Source organism: Buteo buteo, chromosome 10 (genome assembly GCF_964188355.1).
Source record: "Buteo buteo chromosome 10, bButBut1.hap1.1, whole genome shotgun sequence".
Classification (NCBI taxonomy): Eukaryota; Metazoa; Chordata; class Aves; order Accipitriformes; family Accipitridae; genus Buteo; species Buteo buteo.
In genome coordinates, this window is record NC_134180.1 from 43,692,675 (window position 1) to 43,705,270 (window position 12,596).

Consider the following 12,596-nt stretch of genomic DNA (forward strand, 5'->3'; position numbering starts at 1 on the left):
TGTTGTTAGATTCTAACTTTCTGTTGTTTTTTTCAGGATACATAGACTGATGTGCTAATGCTGATTCCTAGAATGTTTTAGTTTATATACCTCGGTGGATTGTTACAGCTATCTGATATGAATTGTGGCAAAGCAGTGATAAGTTGCTAGATGGGAAGCTTTTCTTTCCCTAATATGACGCTTCTGGTATCTCAGGGGCCCTGTGTTTATATCTCTCTCATTCCTCTTTTATCCATTGTACACTTAGACAGATTTGACAAGCGGTAGAGATCTGTAGATTTTAAATTTGTGAAGTTCAAGGAGTTGGTATGCTGTGGAGATACCTTCCGCTACTACTCCAACTGAGGGGGAAAAATTGTACCCTGTATTTGCTCATTTTCTAAATGCACAACAATTCATGTGGAAGATGAACAGTAAGAATAATACATTGTGGAAAAAGTTTCAGTCAAAGCACATATCTTATTAGAGAACAGAGAATCAAATTACAAGAGGCAAATTAATAAGAATAAAGCTTCATTAATTCTGCAGTTCTCAAACCTACTTCTTCAGCATGTGCTTAGCTCTTCTTTGGCTAGCTTCTGTTATGATTTCTGATAGCATGAAATATATACTTGCCATTGAGTTGTTCAGAAGGTCTCTTTAACCGTATGTAGAGGGAAAAGTCTAAAGTTTAACTTTGAAACTCAAGGAAAGGGATGGAAGAAACAAATACAATCTTAAAGATTCCTTTCACCAAAAACTGTATGTATATAAATTCCTGAAAATGGTTGTTGAACCACCTTGTTTTTAGTTATGTCATTCTGAATCCCAGCCTACTCCCAATCCACTTAAATGGCAGAATTTATTTCACATCCATTTTATGGAAAATTGTGGTGGATGGTCATTTTTTTTTTAAACACATCTTGAAAGCTTGCTTTGTAGCTCCTTTTGACTGTTACTGCAAGTTGGGCATCTAACTCAGAAAAAGCAAATTAGAGCTGTAGTTTATGTTCACAAAATCAGTACATGGGAACATGGCTTTTTCTTTTGAGATTGCAGGGAGAAGCCTATACAGATTCAAGAGATCAGCTAACCGAAAAACTCACTGTCAAAAAGTGGAAAGTTCTGCTCCCTTGCTCTTGACTACATGCTCTTGCTGCTGCTTTTATGCTGGCTCTGGAGCTCATCAGATCCTTTAGTGAGGACGATGTGTTAGCTTGATGCAGACAGCACAAAAATATGTTCTCTGATGGCTCAGTGGGTTGAATTGGTTGACAAATGAGTCTCAAGTGCCAGGGCAATCAGAAAGGAGGCAATGAGAAGGAAGGGAGGGAGAGCAAGACCTCATAGCAACAGCATAGTGTTTGATTAACATAAGATCATGTGGTTTTTAGCACAGTGCGTGTTGTGTTTTCAGTATATGTTTTGATCATCTCGCTTTAAGTGGCCAAAAAAATAGGTTCTTTCATGAGGCTTCTAGATTAATTTAAGGAATTCAGACCTATGCCATCATCCTACTTAATCTTCCAGTAGCTTTTCAACCTATTTGCCAGTTTTAACCAAATTTGAGAAATTTGCAGAGTTGTAATAATATTATGTTGTCTTTTAACATAAAAAATGTTAATTTCAATCCTAAATTGATTTAGATATGCAGTAGTTGGCTCAGAAGCTTATAATGAATTTTAACACTGGAAAATAATTTCATTTTAAACTATTTGTTGAACGTAGTGGAATGCTTTACTTTTCCACTTCTTCCCCCTGCCCTGCCCCATTGGGATGCAGAGGAAACAGGATTTCATTTTAGAATAATAATAGGAAAAAAAATCTTTCATATACTAAGCTTTGGAATACCTGAATAAGGAAAACTGAAATACTCTCACTGACCTTAGTATAATGTTTCCTGTAGCTAGAAGCCTAAGTAAAACCCAGTTCAAGTTTCAGGTTTATGTCTAATGCTTGGGAATCTTGATCTAACAGCTTTTTATCAATTGAATATGGCTTTGTCTAATTGCTGTCTTTATTACAGATTGGTGCTGTTCCTTTAGCTGCTTTAGGAGCTCCTGCTCTTGATCCTGCCCTAGCTGCTCTTGGGCTTCCTGGAGCTAACTTAAACTCTCAGGTATGTCACACATTGTAAAATTTTCTTTATTGTCCCTAGCACATATGTAGTGTGATGAGCATACATGATGCTCTTAGTGTTCACCAGTATATTAAACAACAACCTGAAGATCTGGAAATACTACACCTAGGTTTGAAGAAGTATTATGACATACTACTTTTAATTAAAGGCTTGGCTCAATGTAGTCTGCACAGGCTGCTGGTTCTTTAAACTTCTTAGGATGGCATCTTTGTTTCTTGGCATAGCAGGTTTATATATGAACACTTTTCTTTTGCTATCCTCTTTTCTGTTTTAATAGTAATTTTCATTTATATCAGTTTAACAGCCACTGTCTGAAAAATCCAGTGATTGATTTTTCTGAGCACCTGTTTGGAATAAATAGTATCTGTAGGAGTATAAAATTAAATGCTGAAAGGACCTAAAAAATAATTTTGGACTAGTAATGAAATATTTCAAATATGTGTCATTATCAAGCTATGAACCTGCCTTGTACTTACAGTAAAAAAAAAATTGTTTTACTTTTTAATTTTGTAGGTGTCGAAAATACTGAGGAGACTTTGTTAGACTGTAGTCTCTTTAAAAGTATATAAAAAAAAGACATTAAGTACTAAGTAATAGTGAGTAGAGTATTGAGTTAATATTTAAGATACAAGAACCAAATACTGTACAGAAAACATGTTTTACAGGTACAAGAGTAATAATTTAATGCATTGCTAAGAAATCTATCATTTAGCATTCTCTTTGTGCATGCCACGTGTAGTAACAAGCAAATAATGGTGATAATGAGATAACAAACAAACAAAAAAAGCTTTCTAAATGCATATTAGAAAAACATAAATTTGGTATGATCAAGGAGTGTTTCAGTTGTCCATTAAGGCAGCTGATTGTAACAAACTGTTAGGGTTCAGCACATGGCTGCCTCTGTATAAAGAAAATTAGTGGGGACCAAATATTTAGTTGTTAATACACCAGTGGTACAGGAAGTGACCAATTGTAGTAATATCTGGATTTTCCCAAGAGCTGCAAAATCTATATTTTTTGTGGAATTTTTAGAGTAAATAAGCTTTTGCTTCTTGTTCATAAATTGACATTGAGGACTTCCCATGGATAGGCAACTTAGTTGTCTAATGAGGTCTCTATTCTCTTGAAGTAACAGAGAAATAACCTGTAAATACCAGAAGTGTATTTTTATTTTGATTCTTTGATTCTGTCCGGGAAAGGGCCTATGTTTGGCTGCTGTGGAAAAAAAAAGTACATAAGTACCACTGAAAAGGGATGCTCACACCCTCACCACCATCCACAAGTTTTAAAACAGAACAATATGCCTTTTTGTCTGTAACTTGTTTGGGCTGTGTTTTGTTTTTTTCATCTGTAGAGACTTTTTGCTTTAGCCACTGCTGAGTGTACATTCGAGGAAGATAACGTTCTTAAGCATACGCATCTTCCAACGTGGTTTTAATTTTTTTTTTTCTCTTACAGTCTCTTGCAGCAGATCAACTACTAAAACTTATGAGCACAGTGGATCCAAAGTAAGTATCAGTGTTTACAAATATTTCTGTTGCAGTACACTTGATCTCCGGAATATCTGTTGTGATTCAGTAGTATCCAATCTTTGTCCTGCTGGGTGTAATTAAAGTTGGAGAAAACTAGTGTCTTGGGGATCTTGTGCAGACTGTCTTTGCTATGGGAGAGAGAAGAGGGGGAGGAAATGAAGATTATTCAGCCTTGCATCTATGGAATAACAACAATTAATCTCTGGGATTTCATTTTGCTAGGCATAGAAATTCAGTTTTTCTTGTGTCATTTTTGTTGCTTCTGTGTCTGTAATGTAAAGGTGCAGCTAGCACCTTATATCCTGCAAGGTTGAAATGAAAGGGCTGTGGTTGAGAAGGAGCTGAGACCAGCAACTGTTGCAACAGATGATAATAAGAGTCTTATGTGTGTTACAGCTGTCAGAAGATAACAAAAGACAGCATGTCTTATTACTTGGTAGAAAAAGGGAGCAAATACCAGTAAGCACAAGTGTGTGCTAGTTTTTATTTCAGTATTCAGAAAAAGGATAACTTTGTTCAAAATAGTGTGGCATGGAGACAGCAAGTAGGGCACAACTGTAGCACTTAATGTTTTAGTGTGCCGTTAAGCTATTGATAACGTTGCAACAGGATGAAGAAAGCTTATGCCATGGAAAAAAGCTATTAGACAAATTAGTAGATGAAAAGTGTACTAAATGCAAAGAAACCACATCTGCCTCAGAAGGCCCTTGTACTGCAAATTGCAGGAAGCTTCAGAGAGCATTCTTTGAACTCTCAGCTTCAGGAAGGCATATCAGTGTGTGCTTGCTCTGCTGCTGTATTAGCTAAATAGAGTTCTTCTATCACTGTTCGGTTGTTCAGTGTTTTTAAATTGTCAGAGCCATCTCATCTATACTGGGGATAAAGCTATATATGTGATCTATCTTCATTTTTAATACTGTTCTGGCATATTACTCTCTATTTTAAATTGACATTTCTGTAAGCAGGGAATGCATAATTGATTGAACAAAATAGTTACCCAAGATAATGGATTAGATAAACATCAGTCAGGTATATTGGTGTATATATATACACCTGGTTGGCTTTAAAACCACCTTGTAGGATACATCTTCTGAACTTTAAATTTCATCACTGATTGTAGGCTTCTCAGTATGGCTTATAAAAGTAGAAACTGACCTTCTACTGTGTTTCCCGTGGAGTTGTTCTTTCAGGCAATGAGAATTGAATTTGTGTTGTACAAAAATGTTCTGAAAAGTGTCACTAGAAACATATCTGTGCAAGCCAATACAAACTTTCCTGCTATTTACAGTTTACTGGAATTCTAAGAGCCATACGAACTAGTATCTTGTGCCACTGTTTTCAGGCACAGATATCACGTCTTAGACTTACTACTCTGTTATCTGAATGGTGACAAAACGCAGGCGGATTCTGATTCACTTAGATCAGTCACTTTGAATAGGCTGCAAACTGACAGTGGAGGCATGTATTTCTTGGATTCATCAATACTGAATTTCTAAAATTGTTTTTTATTTACCAGGTTGAACCATGTAGCTGCAGGTCTTGTTTCACCAAGTCTGAAATCAGATACCTCCAGTAAAGAAATAGAAGAAGCTATGAAAAGAGTACGAGAAGCACAGTCATTAATTTCTGCTGCTATAGAGCCAGGTAATTTTAAATCATAGAATACCTCATTCAATTCAAGATGGAGTTTTCACCTAGTATATGATAAAAACTATTGGTCTGCAAAATATTGGCTTAATGCTTTCATGTTCTATAGTGACTTAATTTATAGTTGACAGGTTTTTAATTGTCCAACAGTGTGAATGCTGTATGTGTCCTGCAGAATGATGCAGGGAATTAATCATCTGTTTTTCCCAAAATTCACTTGATTTGAAAATTGAAGTTCATACTGCCATCTCTGAGATTTCAGTGGAAACAGCAAGTGGCTTAACCACTTGACGTCCTAGTGATGTTTGTTCTTGGCGATGATTTCCTTTCTTTCACTTCCTAATCTGTGGAAGTTTGCAGATTTTTAAAAAAATTTTTTTATTATTATTATTTTTTTTTTTTTAGTTTATTTCAGTAGATTTTATGTTAGAACAAGATGCAACAGTTCATCCACAAATGTCAGATCCACCAAATCTGAGAAGCAGTAACTTGAATCACTGAAAACACAGTTTTGCAGCCTCCTGATCATTTTCAGGAAAGAATAGAGATCCTGTTCTTTCATTATACCAGAAAAATGTGCTGATTGTTTTGGTTGAGGCTTTTTGTGGGAAAGTCAAAACAATAATTTGAGAGATTCTTTAGCCCTTCACAAAATGGCAGAGATTCTGAAATGTTAACGAGACTTCCCATTGCCCTGCAGCTGTCATCTTTTAACTGACTTTAATTAAACATTTTCTGAATGTTGACTTCTTCAATTTTGTATAAAACTTTATGTTGGTTTTATGTCACATACATGTCTTTGTCATGTGGTCATTCTTTGTGTCATCTTTTGAGGAAAAGGATAGATAAGCCTTAATTTCAAATGTCAAAATATTCCTTAGGGTTTCTTTATCTTACTTATATCTATAGCGTGAAGCTCAACTTCCTTTCCTTTATAAAATCTTTTTGAATGCTAAAATAACAGTGGGTTTTTTTACTCTGCTTTTCCTTTTTAACTCCAGACAAAAAAGATGAAAAACGAAGGCATTCAAGATCAAGGTCACGCTCAAGGAGGCGAAGGACACCTTCTTCATCTAGACACAGGTAGTTAGCTTATTTGCCTTAAAAAAAAAAAAAAAATAACAAGCACATAGCTGAAACAATTCCTTCAAAAATACTTCTTGGAAGTGACACTTCACTCATGGAGGCTGAGGAGAGGGAAGAATGCAAATGGTCTGAAGAAAAATGAGGCTGTGATTTGGCTAGACTGTAGTGTGAGATGGAGCCCTACCTCTGGTTTTGTAGAAAGGGTGGGAGAGAGATGATAGGAAAAAATACTTCAAAAATACTTCAAACTACTGCAGAAGGAAGTTCAGGACACCTAGTCGTAGCAGTGTCTGGACTCTGATTTTATTTAACAATAAATTGTTTCTTGTATCAGATAAGAAACACCTTAGCACAGAGCCTTGGTTTTTACACAGCCCTCACTACTATGAAAACCTAAGCCATTGTAGGCTGTCCATTTTACAGTAGTCCCTTAAACCTCTGTTCTTTCTTCAGTCTCTTTCCAATGTGCTCATGTGGTAATTACAATTTGTCTTAAAACCAAGTACTAGGAGGCTTCTCTGAACATCGTTATTTACGTACATAAGTGCTTACCTGTTGGACTGTTTGTTTCTAGTATGTGCAGCAAATGCAGCTTAGTGGAAGTGTCTGGGACAAAAGTTTTTCCAGTGTTTTCTAGGTTATGATTTACTTGGAGATCAGGTTTGTTCAGGTATCCTGACTAGAGAACTTAATATTGTCCTGCCCAAACAGAAGGACGTATGGCTCATTTATGCTCTTGCCTTGTCAACTCAAAGTAGACAGTGCATGGCAGTGGTCTGTGCAAAGCCATTTTAACTGTGGCCTTCCCACTTGTACTTTGTTATTTGCATATTCAGTAATTGGCTTGTATTTGGTTTAGTGTTCTAAAAATTTCTTCACATTTCAATGTGACTTATCAGTTTTCCTCTACAATAGGACTGCTATTTTCTTACAAGGAGAGCAATAAGAGAGCTGATTGAAGCATCATTGCTCTTTGACATATAGCATTTGTGCATGTCTTTTTTCCATTTCCTTGGCAGACTCCATGAGAGTACTCCGCTATTTTCTATATCTCTGTTTTCTGTATCATTGTGCATTACAATACTGTTAGCACTGCTCAGATGGATTCTGAATAGTATATCAAAATTTCATACATTTAACTCCCATGTACAATGTGTTACTGGTAGACGGTCAAGGAGCAGATCAAGGAGAAGGTCCCATTCAAAATCAAGAAGCAGAAGGCGATCTAAAAGTCCAAGGCGAAGAAGATCTCATTCCAGAGAGAGAAGCAGAAGGTCTAGGAGCACATCCAAAACCAGGTAATTGTTTCAGTAAATCTGTTCTGTTTGCCAGAAGTGAAATTATTAAATGTTGATGCTTGTCCTGGTTTAGGCTGGGATAGAGCTAATTGCCTTCCTGGTAGCTGGTATAGTGTTATGTTTTGTGTTCAGTACAGAAGAATGTTGATAACACACTGATGTTTTCAGGTTTTTTCAGCTTCTCCTGCCCAGCCAGCAAGAAGGCTGGAGGGGCACAAGAAGTTGGGAGGGGGGACGGCCAGGACAGCTGACCCGAACTGGCCAAAGGGGTATTCCATACTGTGTGATGTCATGGCCAGTATATAAACTGGGGGGAGCGGGGCTAGGGGGGGGATCGCCGCTTGGGGACTAACTGGGCATCAGTCAGCAAGTGGTGAGCAATTGCATTGTGCATCACTTGTATATTCCAATCCTTTTATTATTATTATTGTCATTTTATTAGTGTTATCAGTATTAGTTTCTTCTTTTCTGTCCTATTAAACTGTTCTTATCTCAACCCACGAGTTTTAGGTTGGTTTTTTTTTTTCCAATTCCCTCCCCCCATCCCACTGGGTTGAGAGGAGTGAGTGAGCGGCTGCATGGTGCTTCGTTGCTGGCTGGCATTAAGCCACAACAGTGCTTAATTTAAAAAAAAAAAAAAAGAAAAACAAAACCCACAAAAAAACAAGGGCAAAATGAACTAGTGGCTCTTTTTAAAGTCACAGTTTCTTGTAACGTCTTGTAGAATTATATTACACTTGTCCTATACATGTGCACCGTTAGTTACATAAAAACATTTAACACGCTTTTCCTAAGAGTCCACAGATGCAGCAGGCATTGGCTGCATTACTCAGTAGCTGTCTTTGGAAAGCAGGAAATGTGAGCATCTGGACTTGCAGATTTTGTGCTGTTTGTACACAGAAGCTATAAAAGAGCTGTTCTTTTATTTTGCTGTAGATAATTGTAATCTTTGTTTCCATTAATATAATGTGACTGGCCCCAGAAATACTAAACAGTATATGCTATCCAGTGTAGTTATCATGTCTTCATTCATTTTTTCCACATAGCAAAAGTAGTGAATGCTGCTTGAATAGTTTGAAAATGACTTAAACTTAAAATCTGTATTTTACTAAAAGGGATAAAAAGAAGGAAGAGAAAGAAAAGAAACGTTCTAAAACTCCCCCCAAAAGCTACAGCACAACTAGACGATCAAGAAGCACAAGCAGGTACAGTAACATGAAAGTTTTCCTTGGTCTTTATTTCCAGCATGCTTTATCCACTTTAATAGAAAGAACATTCTTGTATGTAAACGGATGATGATTCTGTTGTGGATATATTGGGTATATGCACAAACGCATGTGTATACTCTCTCTACCTATGTCTATAAGATGCATTATTTTTTTTCTCCTGATACAGTAAGTTTCTGGAGGTATTGTTTGGGCTTAGAATAGTTTCTCTGCTTGCTCTGTATCAAAGAGTATGATGCTTTGAGGTCACTGTTAAACTCTTTCCTGATTTATGGAATAAATATATGCAAAATGTGCACCATTCTTTTTTTAAAAACTTCCAAAATTAACTTGCAATATTAACAAGAACAAACTGTTTTGTTTCTATTTGCAAAAAGAGTCAGTATCCCTGTTAGAGTCTAAGCTAGCAATTTGTTCATGAAAGTGGAGGTAGAACAGGAAACAACTTACTCTGCTGATCAGCAACTGCAGGGCCTTTGCAGTACTGCTAATAGTAAATAACCATTTTGAGTTATACATATTTACCACCTTTTGAACAGTGCTGGTTTTGGAGCCAGAGATGTATTTCTAGATTTAGGGCAGGGAATGGGATGGGACCAAACCAAAAGAAACCCCAATAAACTTTGATCTCTCTTTCCTGCAGAGAAAGACGACGTAGAAGAAGCAGGAGTGGAACACGGTCACCTAAAAAACCCAGGTCTCCTAAAAGGAAAATGTCCCGGTCCCCATCTCCAAGAAGGTCAGTAAGCCTCTTGGCTAAAAAAAAAAATAAAAATAGGTGCCTGGGTGGAAACTACAGCAAAGATCACAGTGGGGTTGTTTTGAAGATGGTGTGTGTTTGGCTTCTTCCTTATACCCAGCCCATAGGTTGACTTCTTGAGAGAGAGAGGATCTCTGCTGCCTGCTACCACTTTTATCATAATTTAATTGGCTTCAAGCATAGAGCTTCTCTGTTAGTGCACAAGAACTCCAAACATTGAGGTATTCCAGCGGTGAGGAGTAGGAGGTACCCAGAGTTCCCAGCTCATTTGGCTCTGTACAATGGGAGTCAACTGACTTTTGGGTGGGCCTGGGCATTTTGTGATCCTGTATCCCTAAATGGGGAACTTGAGGTGCTCCTTCATAAAACACTATCACGTTGCTATTCTTAACACGGTGTTTCTTATACTTCGCTTTGTGGTGTTTGTGTTTGATCCAGAGCTAAGAAACTGGGATGTTTGGTTATTTTCTGAAAGGGAATTGTGTATTGTAGTTGCACACCGCTATTTCTGCCTTTAGATTTGTAATGAACTATGGGTAACAGTCTGGATACGGTCTGTCTTCTAGTTATGGAATGGTGTGTTGGGGGTTTTCATTCTTATACATACTTTATCATTGTAGGCATAAAAAGGAAAAAAAGAAGGATAAAGACAAGGAGAGAAGTAGAGATGAGAGGGAGCGGTCAACAAGCAAGAAAAAAAAAAGCAAAGACAAAGAGAAGGATCGAGAACGAAAATCCGAGAGTGATAAAGATGTGAAAGTATGTTTAAAAACCTGTTTAACTTCACTGCCTGTACTGTAGTGTTAAACCAACAGGGGCTTTGAAAGCAAGTTTTACTTTTTTTTTTTTTATCTCGGCAAAGCAGGTCACAAGGGATTATGACGAAGAAGAACAAGGATATGACAGCGAGAAGGAGAAAAAGGAAGAAAAGAAAATGGCAGATTCTTCCTCCCCTAAAGTAAAGGAGTCTGCTGCTGATAAAGGAAGTGGAGATTCAGCACGGGAATCCAAAGTAAATGGGGATGATCATCATGAAGAGGACATGGATATGAGTGACTGAATTTTGCCTTTGCAGTGAACACAGCTGCAGACGTGCATCAGTGTCATTCCTGTGTGATTCTTTTATGCTGTACTTGTTAATCCTAAATCTAGATGTATACAGCTCTAAGCTATACATGGTTTGTAAATCTCCTGATACTAACTCACATCAAAAGCTTTATAGAAAGGTAACCATTCTTGTTACGGCCGAAAGGGATTGCGTAGCCAAGCAATTTTTACTAACTTGGTGATGCTTCAAGCAAAAGTAAAAAGCTGCATGCATCTACAGCAGGCATGGACTGTTTGTTGTATGATCTCCTTTAGTAAATCAGCTCACTTATGATAGTGTTTCTAGAATTTGATTCATTGCAGTAATAGAGCAGTATAGGGAATGCACTGACTGCATGTTGATTGTGGCAGAAACATCCTAAATGTTCTGAAGTCCTACAACATATGGTGGATCTACTTAAGGGTCTTAAGTGTGACTACACAAAAAAAATTGACAGTACATCTGAAAAAAAGCATTCTGATATAGATAGTTTTCTGGTTTTGTTTTTTTTAAGCCACATGGCTGGGGTTGGTTTGTTTTGTTTTGTTTTTCCCGGTGGATTTTGTTTGGCTTTGACAAAGTTAAAATGCACTAACCTTTTTGAGGGCTTTTTTAAATCTGTCAGTTCAAATCCATCTCAGGCAAGGTGCAATGGTTCTTAGCTTTTCTTTTTGAGCCTTGGGAAGTGAAAATCTCTGCTTGATCAGTGCCCAGTGATTAAAGGTTGATTTGTGCAGTTTTCATAATCCAGGTTGTTTTATTTGTTAGAGCTAAACATATTGCAAAAAGGTAGTGCATTTTAAAATTGACCTTCGTATGCTTTTAAAAGCAAGTCTACTTGATAATGTACTTTTTACTTGATCTCAAGTTGTATAAACTAATAAATTTGTGTTTACTGTCACTGCAGTAGTAATCTTATGCACACAGTGATTCCATGTTATATGCAAAGTAGTTAGGCAAGCTGTTTTCTTAGTTACCGAAGTTCAAGAGCTTTTACTTTTGTGCAGATAAAAAGACAAAAGTAGGCTACAGTCTGTGCCATGTTGATGTACAGTTTCTGAAATTGTTTTACAAAACTTTGATAATAAAACCCTTAAACTTATACTCACTTTCCTATAAAACTCTGCTGGTATTTATTTACACCACTGAATGTATGAAAATTGACCTCATTCATTTAGAGTATACATCTTTCTTCATCTATCTGTTTTAAAAAGACCATAACAACTCTTATCTCTTCAAAACCTGTAAGTGAAGTGAGAAAGCTGCTAAGCCTGCCATTTTAGCTCTAGTTAAGTATGTTACACTAAAGAAAGAATTATTTTACTTTTTTTGGGAATGAAGGGAATGGGCTTAAATGGGAATCTAGAGGTGTTATGGGACAAGTACTTTTAAAAAGAAATATGTATTTGTAAAAATTTTTTGTATTTTCATTGAAATATGAACATTCACCTCTTCAGGATGGTAATGGAAGACGAGCAGAAACCAGAAGCAGTGAGTGCTTTGTGCATATAAAGTAGGCTGTTAATGTCAACTGAAAACTTACTGGTTTAAATCAGTAAGTTTTGGAATGAAACTGTAAGTGATGCTTGAATTTCTTGAATCTGATGAGTCAAACCACCTTCTTTTTACACTGTCCTTTTGTCCCAGGCGAGGTGGAACTTGCCATTTAGATATGCAGTGTCATTTTTAGAATTTGTAGAAATGTAAATTTTTACCAACTGTTTTGAATATTTTGTCAATACAGAGAGGTATATGTCATACAACCAGTTCTAGGCTTTTATTTCTAGTGGAGAGGGAGTGATTGTTCTTGTAATAAAATAAAAATAGACACAGACAAGGTG

At 36.8% G+C, this 12,596-nt stretch overlaps 1 protein-coding gene across 5 annotated transcripts in view; it reads left to right on the forward strand.

Moving 5' to 3' along the window:
- The window catches only part of SRSF11 (serine and arginine rich splicing factor 11), a 26,380-nt gene extending 13,784 nt beyond the window's left edge, over positions 1-12,596 (forward strand). For 4 of the 5 annotated variants that reach the window (XM_075037365.1, XM_075037369.1, XM_075037368.1 and 1 more), the window contains 9 exons: positions 2,006-2,098; positions 3,578-3,627; positions 5,168-5,295; positions 6,300-6,381; positions 7,551-7,682; positions 8,798-8,887; positions 9,552-9,647; positions 10,289-10,427; positions 10,531-12,596. In XM_075037365.1, coding sequence (XP_074893466.1) covers positions 2,006-2,098; positions 3,578-3,627; positions 5,168-5,295; positions 6,300-6,381; positions 7,551-7,682; positions 8,798-8,887; positions 9,552-9,647; positions 10,289-10,427; positions 10,531-10,728 — 1,008 coding nt within the window. In that variant the 3' untranslated portion in view covers positions 10,729-12,596. The remainder of the gene's footprint in view (positions 1-2,005; positions 2,099-3,577; positions 3,628-5,167; positions 5,296-6,299; positions 6,382-7,550; positions 7,683-8,797; positions 8,888-9,551; positions 9,648-10,288; positions 10,428-10,530) is intronic. The other variant, XM_075037367.1, reaches the window with a different exon arrangement.